General features: G+C 40.6%; 1 protein-coding gene across 3 annotated transcripts; it reads left to right on the plus strand.

Moving 5' to 3' along the window:
* Window positions 1-827: 827 nt before the first annotated feature.
* On the plus strand, window positions 828-22,727 carry LOC122870033 (synaptopodin-2). 3 transcript variants are annotated; one of them, XM_044183616.1, is made up of 5 exons: window positions 828-1,066; window positions 8,825-8,976; window positions 10,255-11,045; window positions 13,421-16,227; window positions 20,491-22,727. In XM_044183616.1, the coding sequence occupies exons 1-5, from the start codon at window positions 959-961 to the stop codon at window positions 21,088-21,090; spliced, it is 4,458 nt and encodes a 1,485-aa protein (XP_044039551.1). In that variant the 5' UTR covers window positions 828-958; the 3' UTR covers window positions 21,091-22,727. The 3 variants fall into 3 exon arrangements, with proteins under 3 accessions (XP_044039551.1, XP_044039550.1, XP_044039549.1); XM_044183615.1 differs by having other exon boundaries at window positions 829-1,066; window positions 13,421-16,287; XM_044183614.1 differs by lacking the exon at window positions 20,491-22,727 and having other exon boundaries at window positions 829-1,066; window positions 13,421-18,409.
* Window positions 22,728-23,664: the final 937 nt, after the last annotated feature.

Here is a 23,664-nt window from a genome sequence, read left to right on the forward strand (position 1 = left end):
ACAGCTTTCAGCTTTCACTCTCTGTTATGATAAAAAAAAACTATCCTAGCGAGACTAAATTTGAACATATGGAATGTAACATATGGATGAGGACAACAAAAAAACTGTGATAACAGATTTCCGTAAATATATTGATTAGGCAAATGACAGTTGAGGATATATGGCCACAACACCTATAGGCCTACATATTTAGGCCCCTATATAATGAACAGCTGTGTAGATACCATTTAGGTATAGTCCCTGAAAATTTGGGGGTATGATACAAGCTGTGGAGGAATTTACGTTCTTAAATTACACGCAAGTCACATAGTGTTTTTTAAGTCAATGGTAGGCTACACTTAATATCTTTAAACTAGCTCTGCAGTCTTTGAAACAGCATTAGACCATCACGTAGTGAGGGGAAATGCAGGCTACAGGATAGAACAGTTACATAAATAAAGCAAATGTGGAAAAAAAAAAGTCTGAAAATGTTTATAAGATATACACACACTAGATTTGCACAAATCACACTAACACTACAGGAGGCCGAATTAGAAAGCCAAACCATTCAGATCATGGAGATAACAAGGATGCAACAGGTGTGCCCGCCTCTCAGCTGCAATAGCCTAAAGATAAGATGGGATCACACAATTACCGATGCATTCAGTGATTAATACACGATAATATTCTCATGTTGCTGCTTAATCAATAACAGGAAATTAAAGACTAGCTATCACTGTCTGTGTTTTGTCCTTTGGAGTATGTATCTAGGCAAAATACAAGCTCACCAGTTGCATGCAACGCCTGCAGGCGGGTCCTGTGCGCCGTGACGTTTCCTGAGCGGGCTGGACTCAGGGAGAGCTCTGGTGATGGGGATTATACTGCGGTGTGGTGGAGGTGGTTTTTGTAAAGTGCTGCTGGTCCGACTGACAGCTCGATGATCGCGCTGTGGAGGTTTGGCTGAGGAGCTGTGCGCAGCATGGGCACCGGGGATTACATCTGCGTAACGCTGCGTGGTGGTGCACCCTGGGGATTCACCCTGCGAGAGGGAGAGGGGGACACCTACAGACCTTTCTTAGTCTCCCAGGTATCTATCCGCATCTGTCTTTGTGTTAGGTGTTCAGTTTATTAATACTTAGCTATTAATTTGAAATGGACAGAATTATTCCAGACTTTTCTTATTGTTTGGTTTTCGTATTGCAAAGATGATACAGAAAGCCCCAAAGAAAGTTTTATTAATCTTATTGTGGAGATCCTATAAATTACCCGATTTGAATCCATCATCCATGATATCCATTTTTAATTGAGTTTTGTTGAGTAATTCAGGGGGGGGGGATTTTTGAAAATGTTGGACAAACTCTGATGGGCGAGAATGTATTCGGAGCAGTGCGCGTCGCTGCATTTTTGTGCGCGCTGGCTGTGTTTTGGTGCGAGATTCCTCGGGACCCTTATATGGTCAAGGCCGAGGGAGAGTGTGAAGCTGAGGGCAGTGTGAGCTGTTATCACTCACAAAGACTTCAGCGAGAAAGCAAAGCATTATACAGACGAGTAACCAACCTGGAGAGTGAAAGGTATGTGCGTCATGCGGGAACGCAAACAAAAACAAACAAACAAACAAACAAAAAGTCAGCTAAAACTATGACCGTGCAGATATCACATTAAAAGAACATTCAAATAAATGATAGAAAGGAGGTTAGGCAAATTATAGGTTATGCTTTGGCTCCATAATGTTTGCTTAGCATGATAGTGCGGTAATAACCCTTATAGGTAACAGTCGAGGATTTCATCCGCCCACTTATGAAGCCACTTGCCTCATGACGCTCAACAGGCTTTCCTATACATATTGCAAGGCCATGACACAACAATTTGAGGCAGTAAAGATAGATAATACTGTTTGTGGCATTAGGCTGTTATTTGTGCATAATTTGCGTGTCATTTCCTCATACTTTTACCCATCTGTCACACTTTTTTATGTCTTGCAAGCAAAAATGTGCAACTTTTTATGCCTTAAAATGCATCATTTTAGTTCTAACTAGTCGGCTGTGATGACATGATCACACGCCACGATTTTGTTAGTCGTCCATTTGATTCATGTTTGCTTTCTGAAGTGCATGTATTCATTTTCAATTTCATACACTGTATATATAATATCACTCAATACAGTAATCTACTTTTACAATTACCCAGTGGATGGATCATAAAATAAACAAATAAATTGGGTTATATTCAGAAGTTTAAGATGTTTTGCTGTGTGCATATGTATATGTGCACTGTGAGAGGTAAAGTCAAGTGCCTTTACTTTGATGAGCTGCTGAAACTCTATAACAATGCATGTTCACAGGTGCTCAAGCTGCACATATCCCTCATCACCTTCCATGTAGTGAACATGGAAGTGTTTTTCTTAAGCTCCACCAGAAGAAAGCACTCTGAGAGCATCAACAGATGCCTAACCCATTTCAAACACTTCTGAAGTTCATTTGCGACTTTTATTAGGATATTTGTATGAATGTAGATATTATTTCCACATTTGTTGTCATGAAATAGTCTCTTCTAAATGAGCGAGTGGATGCATGTCCACTGAAGCCTCAAATTAGCTTATAAACATCTGGTTAGTTGATTTTAAGGGACTAAAATAAATCACTTTTCCTTGATTCTGGCATTTAGTGGGTGGCTTATATCAGAATAAAAGCGCAAAAGAATTGATAATTATCACATACCCTTATACTGTAGGTCTTTGTTGAAGATGTATCCATAAGTTGTATTAAAATATGTAAACACTTGCTTAAAGACAAGCGTAGGCTACAGACAACTTCAAGATCCAATCAAAATGTTTTACACAAACTAATTCCTGTAGATTCACAGCAACCTTCTTATCCTGTTCATTTTCATTTGTACAAATACCCCACAAAGTCCTCTGCACTGTATGGGGAAATTATTGAGTGTGAGCCAACATGAGAGTTACAAAATACTTTGCCAAAAAGCAGCAACAGTGAGGTTTAGTAAGTAAAACAACAGTGAAAGTCTCTATCCTTTCCCTCACATGGGAGAATGCCCCTTACTTCTAATGCCTGTTTCAGTTTTAATTTTCTCTTGAAACTTTACTGTCAAATTTTGGACAATTCTAGAGTATTCTGGCCTCCAAAGTGTTCTCACGTGTTACATAAGAGTCTTGTGAATACACTGCATTTAAGCGTTTTTACAGTAAAGTAGCTACATATGATGCATATGCCTCAGTCTAGGACATCTGGGGGTTTTAGTGCACCTCATCTGGAAGGCATAACTCTAAACATATCCCCAAACTCTTCTTTTAAGAAGGACAGAGAGCCAAGTCTGTTAGTTAAAAGTAAAAAAAAAGCAAACATACCAAGATTGTGACAAATACTCCTAAGCTAGACGCTCTCCTGTGTCTGATAAAATGTGTTGTTGTTTTTTTTTTTGAAAGCTTCTGTTGAATGTAGTGGAAACTGTGTTTTGTTTCCTGAGAGAAAGTGATTGTTCAGTGTACTGACAGGCAGTACAGTGTAAGGGCACGGGGTATCCACTCTTAAAAGGTTCTTTCCATATAAGGGAGGCAGTATTTTTCTTCTCATTTGGAGTCCTGGCCTGAGTACAAAGTTGATGAGGTCACTTTATTTTTAAAGCTACAGAAACTGCATAATACTAAATTTTGCAACAATTACACCAACATACCTTTAGAAAAACAATTTACATCTGATCTACGGTAACAGTGTAATGCTCGTTTTGGATGTCTTAGCAAAAAAGACTTAGATGTATTGTGTATTAATACTCAACAGATATTCCAAAAAAGAAATTGCTTAAATCCTACCAACCTGAACAGGACACTTTTGGCCTGCTAATTAGTAAGGTATGCCATCTTGGTATGTGGAATGTCAACATGCATCAGATCAGGTATGGAGCACTGCATGACAAAGCAAATGTAATCTTATTGTAAGACTTTTCTATAGTCTATACCAATAAGAACTAATCCAAATGTTATCCCCACTCCATTCAATTATATTCATAGCTTGAATTAAAATTCCTCTTTGCCTGGGTTATCTTTCCCTTAGCAGAGCAAAGAGGTCTCTTGTTGCCGATGCTTCGGTCCTAATAGTGCACCATAGGAACCTTATTAAGCTGCCAAGCAATCAGCAAAATGCGGTTGCTGCATTCATTCAGTGCTGTTTTCCCAGAGTAAACAAAGGGCTTCACAGCTCCCTCCATTACTGGAGTTTTTGGCATTGTGTTTTTCAGCAAAACATCTACATCCTGGTCTCAAGGAGAAGGCAGTGACCTCAGATGATGACTAGTTTTTACCCTTTTCTATTTCACATCATCTCAACAAATTAAGGCCGACGCTCCAACGGCTTTATATTTTGATGATGTAGCTGTGAGTTGCAGCGTTCCTGGTTGTGAATGCTCTTTGCCAGTGCCACCCAGAGTGAGGCTCAGTTGGACTTCGATGTGACTCACCAGATTAAAAAAAAAGGATCATGCATAGGAATAGTTTGTATATTCGTCAAAATAGGCACTGAAAGTGTAGTCCAGTGAGGTACGTCATCTTTTTTAACACATTTTAACATGTGAAAGTCAAGTTTATTTTCCTCAAATGTAGGCACATAGTGGATTGTTATAGTGGCATCATGATTTGTATGTATAAATATAGTATTTTCACTGGTGCCTAATATTGCAATCGCTGTCCTGTGAAAACCATGTATCTCCAAAATGTCACCTTTCATGAGATAAGAAAAACAGCCTTGTTTTCAGCTTTGTGTTTAGCTAACCGAAATGGTATATTTATCTTATGAAGCCATAAAGGAACACGTAGTCCTTCAGTTTATCGCAAAATGTACCTGTATGTACATTCAGTTTGTCAAACATCTGTGATCATCATATTAACTTCTAATATATTGTTTACATAATATCTATGTAGGCTTCTTTCCAAAAAAAAATCTTCACAAAACCAAAATTAAGGAAAGTTTGGGCAAAGTTCTCTTAGCTCAAATTAAAGTTAAAATAAATTAAGAGAACTCTTGTATAAACATCCTAATACAATATAATTCAGCATAACACAATGCAATTTGTATGGATTAAGTTGGAAATTGCTGGTGGGGGAAGGGGACTGAGTGGGAATGAGAATTTATATTGCGTAGTGTTGGGTGTAATAATTAAAATTTACATACTGTTTGTATCTATGATTGAAATGAGTATTTATTGTATTTTGAAGTTGTATTAATTGCATTAGAAGTATGCCCAGGGAATGCAGATAGAAATTAGCTAGTAGCTGTATCTGGTACAGCACATCACTTTTCTTTGTATGAGAATAATGTTTTTTGTACATAGTCCCTAAATTCAATGAACTAAAAAAAAAAAAACCCTGGAAATGTTTCTACACCTCACCTCTAAGACCAAAGAAAAAAAAAGAATAGATGTGTGAATAAAGACATTAAATGTAACTATCCTCCCACATGGTGTGAGTGCTACCTGTAAGGCAGCTGGAAAATATTTGCCTGAAATGTAAAAACATAATTGCTTAAAGCTGTGAAGGGCAGGAACCGCCGGGAGCTATGTGGACACATTTTGCAGTCCTGTGTTTCCTGTGATTTTCTGTTGTATTTAAGCCTATTAAATAGATTATTTGAAAATGGGCAGCCCGGGATAACACAGGCATATAATGTTGTCTAATTGTGGCCACACATGATGTCAGTAGTAAATTCTGATGATCAGGGCAATGGTATTTTTGGAAAGCACTTTATTTGAAAAAGACTGGCCAACACTGGCCTTGCCTGTTCTTCCCTTCTTACACCTCCAGTAGCATTTATTTGTTATCCTTTCCTGCACAGTTACTAGAGACTGTGCTTCTCTTCACAAGCAGCATATGGCAAACAGGACTGAGACGCTATGTGGTATCTGTCTCCTCTGAACACTGGCCGACTGTCTGTGTATCTTTGTGTTGCGAGGAGAGACGGCGACAAGTGTTTCCCCTCCTTTTTTGGAGCACGAGTTGTAGCTGTGGCGTTCAAGACAAACCATCCTCCCTGTAGCGAGGAGTGAGTCCCAAGAGACAGACACACAGGCTGCCTTATAGGGCCTGTTTGCACACTGTTAACTCTTAAAAACTCAGGGATGGAGTCGGAGGGGTTTCATTTGAAAGTTACCAGCTCTATAAAGCAACTCATAAAATATTTTTGTATATATCGCAAAGTTGGCTCGTTGTATTGCCCAGGATGTTGCTTATGTTAGACTCAGGCTGTGTATGTGTTTAAGGTTCTGTACTAAATAAGTAGGTAAGGTAGTGCTCCTTCTATCCATATGTTGGAACACAATTTGATTTTGCGTCTGCTTTTGAAATACAAATCTTGAAACAGTAGCATCAATGGTATGCCAGACAGATGATGCACTGTTTCAATTGGTTTTAAGATGGTTCTGGGGTAGCAAATCACTAAATCTCCATAAACTGGAGTCTCTACCAATGCTTATGTTATGCTCATGCATAACATAAGCATTTTTTTCCTTCAGTAGTAAAATACGTGTGTGTGTGTGTGGGTGTGTGTGTGTGTGTGTGCATTGCCATCTAGTGACAAGCTTGTTTTACTGCAAGTATCTGGACTTGGAGGAGGCATGTGCATGGAGATGGTGCTTGCAAGAGTTGATTGGTGATCTCAGTTCCCGTGAAATTCCAAAACGTAAAAGATATTTGAGATGTTGTGGTAAAATTAAAACATGATTTATCCTGATTTGTTTACAGTGGTTTAGGTATCTTTTTAGACATTTACATCAACAAATTAGAAAAGAGAGCAAACACATTTTTTGTGCCAGTGATTGTGAAGAAGGACTGTTTGGTGTGTTATCCCCATGTATTCAACATTCTACATTTTTGTCTGTTTACTGTCGCCTTACCTTTACTACATGAAAATCCTGCAAGGCATGAGAAAGCAACACAGACTTTTTGTGTGTCGTGTTAATATAAACAGGGAGACGGATAACCACAGTTTTGAAATGCCAGAGCTCTGAGCTCTTAGCATTTCCACAATTTATGTGACTGCTGCTTGCCAGGAAGGTTTTCTGGGTACAGCAACTAATATAAGAAACCTAGGAGACTGTTTTTGTTTAGTGATGGCGTGATTAAATAAATCAACTTGAAGAGAGTGCTGCCACGGGAGCAAAGGGACATTAGCATGATCGATGGCAGAATAGCATGGTCATTTACTCAGGTTCAGTGTCATCAGAGGTTAACCTGTATTAACTTTGATGTATCATAAACATTACTGTGTAAAATTGTAAATAAATCCTTCAGGGGAATTAGCCAAAACAAAGATTAAGATACATGACTTCATTATGGTGAATGAATTGAGTTGTGGAGCATTATCTCTTCCAGTATTTTAAGATTATTTCTATGGCATTTTGCTTTTATTTGACAGTTGACAGACAAGAAACATGGAGAAGAGAGAGAGGGATTGTATGCAACAAGAGTTAAACTGTAGATGGCATGGCACACCAAAAAACACCCACTAGTATTGGTACATTTTGAAGTGGTTACCAATCTCAAGAAATAATGACATTATAAACCTTCTTTCCAAAGCTGTTTATTTGTTTTTGCAAAATATCTTAACATATTTTCTGAGAGCATTTCCTCTAATTGCATGGTACTAAAGTAATCATTTATCCCCCTAGCTGTATAAGTGGCCTTTGTGAAAAATTTATGGGGTATTTCTCTATATTAAATCCTCTTATTAATGAACCATTTTACAGGCCTCAGGAACCAATTACAAGGGAACGAAACCATCAGTCATTAGTTTAACTGTGTAAAGAGGTGCCTTTTAAATGGATCTGCACAGAGCTGGCCTACAGCAATAATATGCAGCTGCATGGTTAAAATACAAGGTAGAGCCACTTCGATATCAGTGACACTGATTGTAGATTGTAGAGTTATGCAAATTGTTGCTTGACTCTAAAGTGACTTGTTGGTCTCATACTTTTACTGGTTTCATTTCCAAACGTTTTGAATTAATTTGGGGGAAAGGCCAGAACCTCACCTTCCATATCCTAGTATAATATCTCTTAAAAATGAACGATCCAGTCGAAAAATGTGTTTTTATTTGATTCACTTGAGATGTACTTCACGTAGCACTTCATAGGGAATTATTGCCCTCTACACACATTATCATCCATTGCCTGGCTTGAACTTAATACACGTCAAAGGGGATAACCCATTTAGTCTTCCCAGGAAGCCTCATTTTATCTGAAGAGGTCGTCAACATTGTGCTTAGCTTAGTGCTAAACATAAATCACTGTTTATTTACACAAATTTTTGTTTTGCTTACATTATTAATATTTGTAGGATCACTCTTGTATTTATGCTCCACTTAGAAGAAGAAGACTTTTCTCATATTTTTTTCATGAGAATGCATGTATTTTGACTTCTTTTTATAACCTAAAGATAGCGCTAAAATACCATTGTCCTCCTGCTTTTCCAGATAAAAATGCATTTATGACACTGACCTGAGGGAGAAGTTTCTGTATTATGACCTTAGTAGCAACTGACAATATTTCAAAGATGATTTATTTTGACTTCCTGGAAAAAGCAGCACTGACATAGCCGGGTTGTGTGTGAAGATTAGAGGGCACTTCTCACACTTGGGTCATCCTCACTGTACGGCTGTACACTGCACGATCTTTACCTGAGGGAGAGCATTTGTGTTTTTGGGGTCACTGGCAGCTGAGGATACTGTTACCTAATGGTGATGCTCTGATGCTGTTAGTGAAAAGTTTACTTATGCTGATAATGGACCCACCCAATGTGTGATATATGTTCTTTGTCCTCTTACTAAGATTTTGTCTTCCACAGGTAGAAGAAGGTGGTCGTGCCTTCCTGGCTGGAGTGCGGGACGGTGACGAGGTGGTGTCACTCAACGGAGAGCCATGTGCTGATCTCACCCTTTTACGAGCCTTTGCCCTCATCAACACATCGATCGACTGTCTGCAGCTGCTTGTCAAAAGGTAGTGCCACATACATTAAATTAATGGTAGTGAAGTAGTACCCAGAGAAAATCGGTGAATTGCAGATAACACAAACACAACACCACATTTGAAAATGTCTGTACATTCAGTAACACTACAATATCTGTGCATCATTACCACTGACATGCAGTACTGTAGGTCCTGTGAACACTGTGGTGTTCACGACCACAATGCAAAATTATTATTGCACCACTGTATTAGCATTTAGATAGCATTTTGTTTTATGACCTGTGCCTTTTTGCATAGTTCAATGAACCACTGACTGTCTGTGTATTTATGTGCATTCATGTCTGTGTGTGTATTAGTGAGCTAATAATGTGTCAGCCATGCTGACCTTCCAACTGGCTTGGCCAGTGTGTTACAGATTTGTGTGTCTGATTGACATGCAGCTGCTCAGCCATTACTCAGTGGGTGTTACCAGTCTCTTTATCAGGGTGACATGTATTCAAATATTGCTGCATATGCCTTGATGTACCCACACTGAAACTGCAGAGGGATATGCAAGCATATTAATGTTGAATCTAGTTCTATTCTAATTTAAAATTGTGTTCTTTGGGACTTAGCAGGACTATAAGCACAGTACAGGGTTTGTATTAAGATTGTTTCTATGAATGCATGACTGTAGAATCTTGTCTCTGTAGATTTGGAGAGCCAGAGACTTCAGCTTGTGGCTATCAAAATGTATTATGATGTGTCACTCTTTCCCATTTGGAGAGAAGGACTAGTCACTGAGGTCTAATTGGCTTAAATTCAATAATTGCAGTCAGAGGTAATGACATTCTGTTACGCTATTCATCACTGACCTTGAAAGTGGAAATTAGGCAGCGCAATGTTGAAACGTGATTACTTTCCTCTTCAGTGAGCTGACCCTTTCGTTTAACTTGCTGCATGAAGATTAAATCTACTTGATTGCTTTGACAACTTCAGTAATGGGAGACAAGTTTTACTTCCTCAACAATCCAATGGCTCCATTCCTCAGTAATGATGTATTGCTTATTCAAATGGTATTGTAATCTAATGGGCAAAACAAAGATGTGTGTGTCACACCTGTCTTTGATATGGAAGTAAAAATAGAAAGAAATATTTGAAGATAAGAAAACTCACATAGTTTAAAGGTAGCATAGGGATTTTGAATTAATCTGAAAGTAACTTAGGTTTAAATGCACAGGTGGCATTTTATTAATAGTCAACAGTGGTTATTGAATTAAGAAAACTTGCACCACTCACTCATTCCTGTTCTCCCCTCTCCTCTAAAAGATACTGCACCATCCCCTCAGAAGACTATGAATCAGAAGCAACATACTGTGGTGAGAGGGACTCTTCTGGTGAGGCTTTAGAGAGCACCACCCTCCACATCTTCTCCCCAAAGCACAGGTCCCAAAGCCCAAGGGTACTCCACATATCTGAATCCCAGGACGAGGCCTACTATGGGGAGTTGGACAGCGACACAGAGATCTCCAAGGGACCCCAGCTGCTTTGCACTCAGCTACATGCTCCCTCATCTGGTGATCGGAGTGGCCGGGAGCCTGTTTTTAAGGAAAATGATGAAGTACGGCGGTGCTTCTCCCCTGGGGACATGGTCGAGCTCCAGGTGTCCCTGTCTGAGCAAACCTTGGACGATGTGGGCTGCACCTCTCTTGGGAGTGCTCTTGGGATCCAGGGTGAACTCTCAAACAGAGAGGCTGTTGAGACGATCCACACCACCACCACGTCGCACTATGTGCCATGCTCTGTCAGAGAGCCGCTCGGCCAGCATGGAGTCGTGCTCAGCTCCCCTTCGATGCTGGGGCAGGTGGAGGTCATTTTGCAGCAGCCAGAAGCATCAGGAGCAGGGAGGGGCATCCTGAGTGTGGGTGGCCCCAGGGTCAGTGGAAGTGTTGGATCCCAAAGCGAAGGAGAAGAAGGAGGAGGGCATTGCGAAGGAGTTCCTGAGTCTTTTACTGTCTCATTTGGAATTCCCTCAGAAGATTCAACACCAGCAGAAGAGCAGGACTCTGATTCTGAGGGGGGTCAAGACAAACCCAACAAGCACCGGGCAAGACACGCCAGTAAGTACCTATGGACTATTTTCATTTGTACCATGGAGTTATGTCCTATTCTTACTTTGTGTGTGTGTGTGTGTGAGTGTGTGGGTAATAAGGATCTATTCTTTAAGGGGGAATCTGCAAGCTAATAGGTCAACACTAAATTGCATTTGTCAACAACACGTGTGCATTCCAAAGCCTGATGTTGTGTGTGTGTACTCCTCAAAATATTATGTGTCTCTCACTGCAGTTGGAGGAGGGTGCTCATTCCTTCGAATGGAATTAAATACAACAGAATCAAAGTGACAGTAGGGAGACACAGTGCAGACAGGATGGTGACAAAAAACTAAATATAAAGAATCAAAAGAAAAATAAATTAAAAAATGATGTTGAATTGATCATATGTGAGAAGCCACTACACTTTATAAAACATCTTAAACTATCCATTTGAAGAGGCTTGATGATGAATATGGACAGTGAGGCGTTCCTCCAAGCTGTGTTGAAGACATAAATATAACACCAGCCCGCTGATGATGCCTGCAGAAGTGGCCATTTGACAGACACCAGCATGTGCTCCCCTAGCCTGTTACCTGATCCTTTCAAACTGGGTGCTTTAACTGAGCTAAATAAGTGAGTCCGTTACTCACTCCCACTGTCTCCTCCACCTTCAGGTTAGTCTTGCAGGAATATAAAAAAGTAAGCCTACATATTATTTTATTACAGCCTTGCATTGTCAGATGGTTCTTGAGTGGGTATGTCGTGTGATGTCTGTTATCGGATTGGCCTAAGTGTGAGCAAATGTTACAGATTTAAGAAGAACAGAAGGTTTTAAGTGGACAGCTTGTGAACTTACAGATAAGGACTGGTAAAGAGGCTCTGGTGCTGGTGGATTTATTGCATGCAGGCTATCTTTAATCTTTCTCAGTTCCTATTCCTATCTACTTTATGGGAATGAACAACTTTTTTAATGTAGTTCATTGTCTGTGAACAAATGAGGATATTAGACATGGATCAGAGAATTTCATAATTGCTTTATGGGTTGGTGTTTTACAGAATGTTCAATTGAATGAGCAAATTAGGAGTAATACAATCACAAATGAGGAAAAGCACATAGATATAGGTGGATAAATATTATGTGTGGCCTAAGAATATATGGAATGGAATGTTTCTCATGTGAAGGAATCAGTTAATAGCTTAGTTTACAGCATATTTTTGTGTGTTCAGATCAGTTCAACTGTGTATATCATATTAATTGTTTATTAGTATTTTGTAATTTCTGCTTCAGAGAACATTGGATGTATTTTCAAAACAAATTTTCTACTGAAGGTTGATATCAGTGTAATGTTACATGCTGAAATGAATTGCTTTGTGCCTTGCTTAACTTTGTTTTGAAACATAATTTTGTCATCTGTCACCATGTTTTTTGTGCTCTATACTCTTCAAATGAGTGCTAAATCAAAATGGGGTTTATATGATGGATTATAATTTTATTTTCCAGCTGATATTCAGGATGGGCATATTATAAAAATAACATTCCACATTCATAATTTAAAGTAATTTAATCAACTACAATTACATGATCAATGCAGATACAGTGTGCAAGGACTGCCTTGAAGTTGTCTTTAAAGGCGGTGTATGTGATTCTGGAGAAATCCAATACCATGACAAATACCATGATATAGAGCAAACAACAGCACAGCAAGTGATAAAACTAACGTTAGCTAGGTTGTGGGTTAGCAAACTGTCCCTACAGTTGCTGCTGCGAAGCTAACAGCCAGCGAGGACGAGACGGTTTCCCAGAGCCAGCACACCAGCTCCAGACAGCGATACTTACAATTCTCCTGCTACTATAGCAAACATCACAACAATAGCATATCTTGGCAAACTAGAAAGTAAGCTGAATGTCCGTGGGCAAGTCATTTAACGTTACCTGGCACGCAAATCATGGCTGGAATGGCTGGAATAGTGATGTGTGGCTCGGTCCAAGCCACTTTGTTTGTTTAGCATTTACAGAGCCAGGGCTGTGTACAAACACCGAAGTTTTTTTCAGCACACTCACTGAGCGGACAGCTAGCGGACCATGAGGAGATATTCGCTGAATTTGGCAAAAAGATGTGTATTGAATTAGAATCCCATGATTTTTTTCAGAGAGCTGAAAAGTACATACAAAATCGTTACAAATGAGAGCAAGCTGTTTCAAAGATTGAAGTTGTTGTTTTTAAAAAGATCCTTCAAACAGATTAAATGATTTGTGTTGATCTTTACTCCACAATACCTATAATTTAAGGTGAAAACAATCCAAGAAAAGCATTTATTTTGATTCCCCTGTCTACGGCACTTTTCTAAACTATTAAACTACTATCTCAACACTGAACTCTCTCTTTTCCTTCTCTGTACAGGGCTCAGGCGTAGCGAGAGTCTGTCTGAGAAGCAGGTGAAGGAGGCCAAGTCCAAATGTAAACGTATTGCTCTTCTTCTTACGGCTGCTCCGCCCAACCCCAACAACAAGGGGGTGTTGATGTTCAAGAAACATCGGCAGAGGGCCAAGAAATACACACTTGTGAGCTACGGCACAGGAGAAGACGAACCAGAGTACAGTGAGGAAGAGGACGAGGAAAACGAAGACGACAAACAAGAAACCCACACTGTTGAATTTACCCTTGTGGCTCCTAACGAATCTGAAACAGACAAGCACTTCCTCACTAATGCCCATAGTAGCAAAGGTGTGCTAACTATCAACTGGGACAGGGGTCTCCTTGAGATTGAAAGGAACCTGAACAACCAAGCAGAGATGGAATGTTTGCCTGAAACCAAGGGCAAGGGTGCCCTAATGTTTGCCCAACGGCGTCAAAGGATGGATGAGATTTCTGCTGAACATGAGGAGCTTAGGCGCCATGGGATTCCAGTGGAAGGAGTGCCAGAGGCTGAAAAGAAGATAGCGGAACACTCCTACATGCAGTCCACAACAGAAGGCCATGCTTACATGGATGTAAATATACACCAACAAAGCCAACAGCAACAACAGTACCAGCAATATCAGGAGCAGCAGTACTGTGATCAACAACAGAACTACCAAAAACAACAACAACAACAACAACAATACCAACAACAGTATCAGCAGCAACAGTATGAACAACAGCATTATCAACAACAGCAAATGTATCAGCAGCAGCAAGAATATCATCAAGAGCAACAGCAAATGCAGCACTATTCTACAAACATCAATGGCACAGTCCAACATCAAACTAGTGAAATGCAGAGTTCCTTCAGCAATCGTACTGCAAAGCCTTTCTCGGTAGAAAACATGGCGGCCACCCCTTATTCTCCCGCAATGAGTGGGACCAATCAAGATTCTGTGGGCCAAGGAGAGCAGATAGCTTCCCGAGATGAGCGCATTTCTACCCCTGCAATTAAGACTGGGCTTTTGTTGGATGCAAGAAGAAGAAATACTGGCAAGCCTATGTTCACGTTTAAGGAAGCACCAAAAGTATCACCTAACCCAGTATTGCTAAACCTCCTCAACAGGAGTGATAAGAAGTTGGGTTTTGAGTCAGGACCTGAGGAAGACTACCTTAGCCTTGGGGCTGAGGCTTGTAATTTCCTCCAGTCTCAACGAGTTAAACACAAGACTCCTCCACCAGTGGCTCCAAAGCCTGTGATCAACCCCAACTCTCCTCCTTGGTCCCCACAGATAGAAGTAACCAACCAGGACATGCCTCAACAAGCTGAAAATAGTGTAGCCACACCTGCTGTAGCCCCCACCACAGAGACTACCCCTGCTCCAGAACTAGAGCCAACACCTGCACCTGCCCCTAAGCCCTCTCCCCCTCCTGCCTCCCAGGAGGCTCCTGCCAACACCACTGCAGAGGAACAGCACACATGGATTCTCCCGGAGTCTGAATCCCAACAGCCTCTGCAAATGACAGCTCAGGAGGAAAATTGTCATATGAATTCTACCCTGCAGCCTGAGCCTGCTCCTAGCTGGGCAGCAGCACAAACACAAGCACAACAACAGCCATCTACCAATTCTTGGCATCCAGCTCAAGTGCAGCCCCAGGAACCACCTCCAAATCAGTCGCCATCACAGCCACCTTGGGTGACACGTCAACCTACTCAGACCCAAGCACAGCCTCAACCCACCACAAATACTTGGACTCCTCAAATTCAGCCATCCTGGAGTCAGCCTCAAGAGCAAGCACAGTCTCAGCCGCATGTTCAGCCACCCTGGACGCACTCTCATGAGCAGCCAAATCTGCAGCAAATGCAACCAACTTGGGGTCAACCTCGAGAACCAATGCAACAGCAGCCCCAGGCCGCATGGGCACAGCCATCACAAACAGACTCTCAGCATCAACCACTATGGGTGAAACAACCTCAGCAAAAATCCCAAGCACAACCTTCTTGGATTCAACAGGTTCAGCCAGAATCCCAGACACAGCCACCATGGGTTCAACAACAACCATGGCCACAAGCCCAAGCACCAGGTCAGTCTCAACCACCTTGGGTCTCAGCTCAACCTCAACAGCAACAGCAACCTTCAATTAATGTATGGCCCCCATCACCAAATCAAGCCCAAGTTCAGCCACCTTGGATCCAAGCAACCCAAGCACAACTTCCAGCGCAGCCCCAAGCCAATTTGAATCCATGGGCACCAGTACCTGCCCAGGCTCAGTCCCAACCATCATGGGCCCAGCACCCTTCAGAACATGGTCAGCACCCCATGAATTCTTGGGCCCACGAGCAAAATCAGGCCCAACATCAACCACCTTGGGCTCAACCAGTTCCACCTCAGCCCACACCACAGCCAATTTGGCAACAGTCCAATTCAAAGACTCCACCACAGCCACCAATGAATACATGGCCTTCAGCACAGACACCTGAAAATGCCTGGGCACCACAGTCACAGCAAACACCTGTGAATGTTTCCGCGTCAATGGTGAACACCTCTCCAAAACCTTGGCATCCACCTCAAAATGCCCCACAAAACCGGACCCCTCCACCTCCTCCACAGCGAATGCACTCTTTTACCATCGGTCAAAGAGCTTCATCACCTATCAACCCACTGGCCACTGTCTTAATCCCATCATCCCCAGGTTCAGCTTTTGAGATGCCAGCCGTCAGAGGGAAAGGAGCTGATATGTTTGCCAAAAGGCAGTCTCGTATGGAAAAGTTTGTTGTGGACTCTCAGACTGTGCAAGCAAACAAGGCAAGCCGGTCAACATCGCCAGTTGCTTCCTTACCAAATGAGTGGAAATACACACCCAACGTACGTGCTCCACCTTCACGGGCATATAATCCTATTCAGTCCCCCTCTTATCCCCCAGCAGCAACAAAGCAGGCCCCTCCAAATAGCCCTTCAGCCAAAGCCAAGAAAAAAGGCAAAGAGAAACAAAAGCCTGCCCCTAAACCCCTCAATGTTATAGATGTTATGAAGCATCAACCCTATCAACTCAATTCCTCACTCTTTACCTTTGGCCCAGCAGCAGAAGCAGCAGTAGAAGCTGCCAAGCCCCCTGCATCTAAGCCTGAATGTTCACCTCCTAACCCAACTGTCGAAAACCAACCAATTAGATATGAGCAAATGGCCCCCGTCCAGCCAGCTGGACCATTTAATACCCCATATCCCCAGCAAGCCTACGGGATGCCCATGCAGCCTCTGATGCATGATGGCCACTACCAGCAAAACCCAGCTAATTTTTATCCTCCCTCCAATCCTTATCAACAACCTTCTGGTGGTCCATACCAGCAAGCATATAACCAACAGTATCAGCAACCTGCCCCACCTGCTTATCATCCCCAAGCTCCTCAGTCTCCAAACCTTCCCTACCAACAGGCACCACAGGGCCCTTACCAACCAGCCAATAGCCCTCCCTACCTGGCAGCCCCCTCAGTACCTTACCAGCCACAGTCTCCCATTAGCTATGTTGCTCCTAGTTTTCCTATAGCTGCAAGGCCTGAATCTGTATCAGGTGGCAACATTGTAGCTGCTCCTAAACCTAAGTTTACAGCTAAAAAGAGCTCAGCTCAGGTGTGGAAGCCTACAGCAATTGATAAAGAGTGATTCTGGTAGAATCATGACTTGCTTGGTGTCTGTTTGAGTTAAAGGGATGGTGCTCTTGCAGTCCACTGCCAAGAGGACTATTCTGAGCACATAAACATGATTTTGCAATGACTATCTTTACCTCTATCTGATGTTGTTACTGTCATAGGGCAGAGCTTGATGGTTTTCAAAGTTTTGAGGGCTAATGTGAATGGCATCACAAACAAATTAAGAACCTAAGAATAAGGATGGGATGTAAGTATTTCTTACCAGACAAAAAGGAGCCAAAATAATTGTTGATAAAGCATGTACATTTTAACATGTTTATAGAAAATGATACATATGCATACCTAGAAAATCACTATAAATGACATTGTATGTAATTTTATGTAAAAGATGAGGCAAGTGATGGCAATATAAGAATGTAGGGGAGCATGATGCTCAGTAAGAATTGAAGGAAAGGAGTGAGAGAAAAAACAAATCAGAAACAAATGGTATCAGACAGTGAGAACAGGAAGTTGATTTTTGGAAAGAAAAAAATTCGAAATGTGCCTAATCTTATTTGATAAACAAAGAAACAAATGAAAAACAACTAAAACACAATACAGTTGAATAAAATAATCAATTAAATTGATAAAGTAAAAATAAAAATAAAGTAGTTAAGGAGAAGGGTGGGGTCTGCGGGGTGAAATGATACCAAGTAGAAGGCTAAATTTGCAGTCAGTGATGTCATAAATACACCGATTATGTAACAACTCTGTGAAGTTTCAACTAAAGGCTGGAGAATACATTGATACTCCTTACCAAAAGTGACACTTTTTGCTTGAACTAATAATGTTTGATTAGTAAACAATTTATTCTTCAGTGGCTTTCCCCAGTGTCTTTTCCATAGGACCTACTTAAGTGGGTTAATTTTATTTTAAGCTTTTTACCAGCTGTTGCATCATGTTAGGTACTATATTTAAACTGTCTCATGAGAGGGAGTGCTGAGTTCCAGAGATAGTAGGCTTAAATTTCAACTTAAGCAAGCGAACACTACTATATCTCAGAGCCTTGCAGTATTTTTTTCTGAAAACACAAAAATATATATTGTTGCCCACTCCACTAGCTTCTCTCTTCCATGCATCTTCTCCTGCTTTTGTTTTATATGAATAGAATATAAATTATATACAAAAGAAGAATTATTGAAAGGATAACCAGCCTGGTACTGTTCACAAATACATTTTTGGTACAGGGCTGCTTTTATTTTTCATGTTCTTTTCTTTTTCCTTTTCCTTTGTGTGTTTCTCTTCATAGTGCACTTTCTGTATGATTCACTGCAGTGCCATTAAACTGTCTTTTATCCTTGTTTGGCTTTCCTTTCTTTTGTCCTTTGAGCATGCTCTTTGGTTTTCTTCTATTTCTAGTCTCTTTTCTTTTCATCTTGCTGAATTTTACACTTCTCCACCTATACTATAAATAATGACAAAGGTATTCTATATTTGCTCAGAAAAAAATTCCAGCTACAAATCAATCGGTTTCTACTCAAGTACCATCCAATTAGTCTAACACTTACACCTACTATCTTTTTGCAATAACTGTGGTTCAAAATGAATCCGTTTTCAACAATAAAATGAAATACACTCTATAAAGAGCTTGTTAACATCAGACGAAAACACCTCATTATCCAAATTACCTACTTTTACAGAAATTTTGGTGAATGCTTGAGAAGCACATTCCTGCAGAATGTCTAAGTGATGATGTATGTATGAAAGGTATTATTAGATTGGTGACTTCACTGAATACAGGCGAGCTCGCTGGATAATTCTGGAGGTCAAGTGAGTGGGCCCCTGCTGAAATGTATATCCATGTTGTGTCATGCATTTTCAGTTATTTGTTAAGTGGAAGTTTTAATATCAAATGGTGTTTTAAGTTGGCAGATTTCTGCAGCTTTATCTGGAGGAATCTGATTCTTACTCAAATAGCTAGAGTTGACCCCCACTGCCTCATTGGCTGATTACAAATAGATCTTTATCTCAACCGTACTTTGAAGACAAATGTACATTTAAACGGTTGTGTTATTCATACATAAATCAATTTAAACATGTTATTTGTGCATAATTAAAATAAAATGGAGACAACAACCAAAACTTTACTCTAGTCCGCACATTAATAGTTTACTTACAATGTTAAATGTATACTGATACTACTAAACTGGTACCTCATACTGTATATTATTTAATACATTTTTTTCGGGATAAGGCAGGACAAATGTTCTACATACAGATCACATTAAGATCTCAGATGAGTCCAACCTTCTACTCTCAAATGTACTTTCTTATAGACCCCAGAGAAAACCTTACCTTGGCCTTACCATAAAACTATACAAACAGAGCCAAAACACATCTGTCTCCAAACGGAAACCTCTGTATGCACACCGTCATCACTCTTAAAACCAACTCAGCCCCATTTCTGAGATATATATTAAAATCTGCAGAGTGGCAGCTAGATAATAGACAAATATAATAGGCAAATATATAGCCATCTAGGCAATCTCCTTCAGTAGAATGAAACTATGACCTTAGATTGTCTACTAATCTACTCATACATTCTTGTGTCTGCCCTAATCCAGGATAACGCTGCCACAAGCATATTAGGCCTACGAGATACCTGAGTCAGCAGAAAATTTATTCCCCCTTGACTCATTCAGCTACATTTTTCTTTTTTTATGACTGCACTATTTTCTATTCTGTTCGTTCATTTTTGCCACTTCTTGCCATCTGCTGAGTTTACACATCTTTCACCAGATGATGGCAGCACTGCCTTTTCTGCATGTCTGCCATGTCCAACAGAATGTATTGTACAGAGACGATGAACAGTGCAGAGGTGCTTTGTCACCCCACATAACCCTTGGTTGTCTAGGCATCCTAATGAAGAATTTAGTATTGAGCTTTTGGCAGTTTTACCATCTCACTGTTATCCTGTCAACATGTTGCTGTCTAGCAAAGCAGATCCAATGAAAACAAGCTGAATGTGGCTTACTCCAGGAAGCCCAGGCACTCTCATAAGCCAGTTGTTCTAAGAAATAAGAGGGCAGTTCACTCTGTTTGGACAAACGCTAAAGCACTGGGTTGAGGAGGCTTACTGTGGAATGGACAATGAAGTCCATAATAAGTTTAAAGTTTCCTAGAGCTTTTAACAGCTTTAAAAGTTCATTTATTTTTCTGACTATTTCATGATTTTACATATTTATACAAAAATAATCAAACAGAGAACAATTTAAAACATGAAAAACAAGTTTAGAGTATTACAGCACTTAAAAGAAATGTGTTGAAAAGAGCTACTCTATTTTCCAACATTTTCCAAGCTGATTTGATTTGGCCGGAGGGCCGGTCAGCCGAACAAAAATTAACCTTAGTAAAATAAACATGTCTGGATCTTTCTTTACAGGCACTTGGCAGGAGCTACTCCCTTTCCCCACCAACCAGAGTACCATCCACAGGCCAGAAGTCAGCTTCGGCTTCTTCTTCCCCAAAGCCTCCGGCTCGAGCCTCCACAACTCCCCCAGCAAGGCAGACATCCTGGCTGGAGAAGGGCCACAAACCCCTGACACCCTGGGAGGCCGCCTCCCGGCATCCCCTGGGCCTAGTGGATGAAGCCTTTGCATTCCAGAACCTCCAGCAAACCCTCGCCTCAAACGTCCGCTTGGCAGCTCAGCGCAAAATGCTGCCCGAGCCGCCAACAGAGTGGAAGGCCAGGGTTTCTTACCAAGCCCAGCAGAAAACAGGCAGCCAGACTTGGAGCCAGAGCCAAAGTCGCAGTCAGAGACGAGCTCCGCTACCATCATTTGTCTCCCCAACAAGGAGCACTGTCTCCACCCCTGCCTGTCATGCTGGTTACAGGTCTCTGCCCAGACAGTGGCAGCCTCAGAGGCCTGTGGCAGATGCAAACCTGGGGCCCTCAGTGTCCTACTCTGAGTATAAGATGCCCTTGGGAAAACAAACTTACAAGTCTGTGTACACCAGCAACACTTGGAGTTGGAAGCGGTAGGGTACAGCTCAACCTGTGTGACCTTAAATGAGTAAAATCCCAAGTTTCACTGATTCCATAACACATTCACGTGCAGTTAGAGCATTTCCCTTTTTAATTCATCAATATATAAACAAACAACGATATGATGAGTGAGCTAATATATAATGAAGTGGACATTTGGAAAGATTGTTTTTTACTGGTTTGACTGGTTTTGACATGCTAATATCATTTTTTTAATGCTTTCTACTTTTTGCTGTTAAATCTTTAGTATAAAATATTTTAGATGAAATCTTTGCATGCCATAATCAAAAAGAGATGATCACTCTAACTATGTATGGAGACTTAAAAATTATTTCAGTAACATTTAACTGACAACTTTGTAGCTTGGTTAATACACTGAAGTGGGCTTGTAGTTCATCAGATGAAATAATGAGTATGTTGTTCAGAATGGATATAATGAGTGTGAATGGACATGCATAGTACAAAATAAGTTGAAAGACTTGATATAGTAGCAGTATATCTGGAGATAACTGTAACTCTTGACCGTTCGGTGAACCTTTCAGAATATACAAAATAGGTAACTATGGTGTCCTGAGAAAAGATATATGTGAGGATGCTAAGAGAGAGAAAGAAACAGTGACCTACCCATCCTATAGTAAGTTGGAAGTGAAGATTCTCTTTTGAATTGTTTTCAGCTTGGGGATGGATTTCCTGTGCATGCTGGTTTAATTTTCTGCTGCGGATGTACGTATCTAGCATGCTGGTTCTTGCAGTGATTGTGCACTTTTTTATGGTTTTTTTTAATTTTCAATCCATGAAACTTGAGGGTGCTGTTTTCAGATCAGGAAATCATTTCACTGTCAGATATACAATCAGTGATGCATTAGAAGGCTTAAAACTTGGGGAAAGGTTAGTGCTGTAACTCAGCATGTTGTGGGCGGACATGTGGTTATGTAAGATCTAATAAGTGAGATTAATTCACTCATTTACCTGGTGCATTTTAATTATTACTAATACTAATTAATCTACTCAGAGATGGAAGATGAGAAGCCGGGGCATGCTTTCTACAGACAGTTTTCCAAGACTTTTTTTCTTTGGGCACCTAGAAAAACAAATGAATTGTCACATTCCAGCTCAAAGTGTATGAAAAAATGTGATGCAGTATGAAGGAGGACAATGGAGTTTTAGTTGGGAGCATAAGTTGAATTGAGGAATGTAGATGAGTCCTAATTATCACAACAAAAAAGATTGTTTTAGTTTATGATAGGTTTTGCTGGCACTGGGAGAATTGCTTACAGTATGTAATGGGTTTGTGGCTTTTGTTAGGTTTGGGATTTTGCTATAGACTTGTAATCATCTCCAAAGATTAAAGCTAGGTTGATGTTTCCCCAGAGTGTACATAATGTCCTAATGTGATTCTCACCAAGCAGTCTCATAAACATAAATAAGATTTATCACACAGCATTGTGTTGTGTCTCAACTGATTCACTGAACATCCTGACATACTATAGTGTATCTGTGATAATTACACTGTATTGCTTCCATTCAAACATATTATGGTCATAATACAAGACCAGTAATCAATTTCTGTTCCAAAGTAATTCAGATATGGATTCACATAAAGCATTTTACAAAATAAATACAACCAAATAGCACTATTGTGTTTGTGCTCTTTGCTCTCTATTCCAAGCATAACATACTTGGCTCTGGGCCATTTGTTGCTTGCTGTATCATCCCATGAAGCTTTTTGTGTGATGTGCTGTCTTGAATAGTCGCTCACTCCATATCCAGCGGAGGGGGTTGGGAGGGGTTGGTGGGGACTTGTTCCCATGGTGACCACCAGTTACATAATAACAGTAGGTAACCACTGTAGCTGAACCATTAGAGAATGAGAGATAAGGACACAGAGGGTGATGATAAACAGAAATTATTTCCCTACCAGTTTAGATTTTGAAAATGCTGTGCGGAATTCAAATGCTATTAAAAGGGTGGAGCTTGAATCTGAGTATGAACAACCACAAAGTGCAACACACATAGCTTTGAAACATTTCATTCAGTGTATGGGGTTCCTGGCATAGTTATCTTTATGCCAGATGTTGCAGTATGTCAATGAACTTGTTGCTTTTAACATCCAACCTTATGCTTTCCTGTCCCGCTGGGTGCTGCAAACTCAACCTGCCTTCCTTTATTTGTCTCTTTTACCAAGTAAAGAAATATTTAGGAGGTAAATTTAATTGAGCAAGGTCAATCAAAACATGGTGACTGGATTATAAGGTGAGTGAACCCTATTAGGCCTTAGTCCCTCCTATATCACATGATGGCATTTAAAACAAATAGTATCTGATTGGTCTGCAGGCCCTGAGGGTCCGTGTTCCCATGCTGGATGTCACTGAGTATATTTATTGTTGGCTGTGCACTGCACATTTTGGAGCGCAGATAAAGAGAATTGCAGCTGACACAACTTTATTTTTGATGTTAAAGCTCTATCAGGGGTTTTCATCCCTTTGATATTTTTCTATTCATGTATATTTGCAATGCTGCAAGATTGCAACAGATTATTGCCATTTGTATAGGTGAGTCATATAGATCAGT

The sequence above is a fragment of the Siniperca chuatsi genome, linkage group LG22, assembly GCF_020085105.1.
Source record: "Siniperca chuatsi isolate FFG_IHB_CAS linkage group LG22, ASM2008510v1, whole genome shotgun sequence".
Lineage (NCBI taxonomy): Eukaryota > Metazoa > Chordata > Actinopteri > Centrarchiformes > Sinipercidae > Siniperca > Siniperca chuatsi.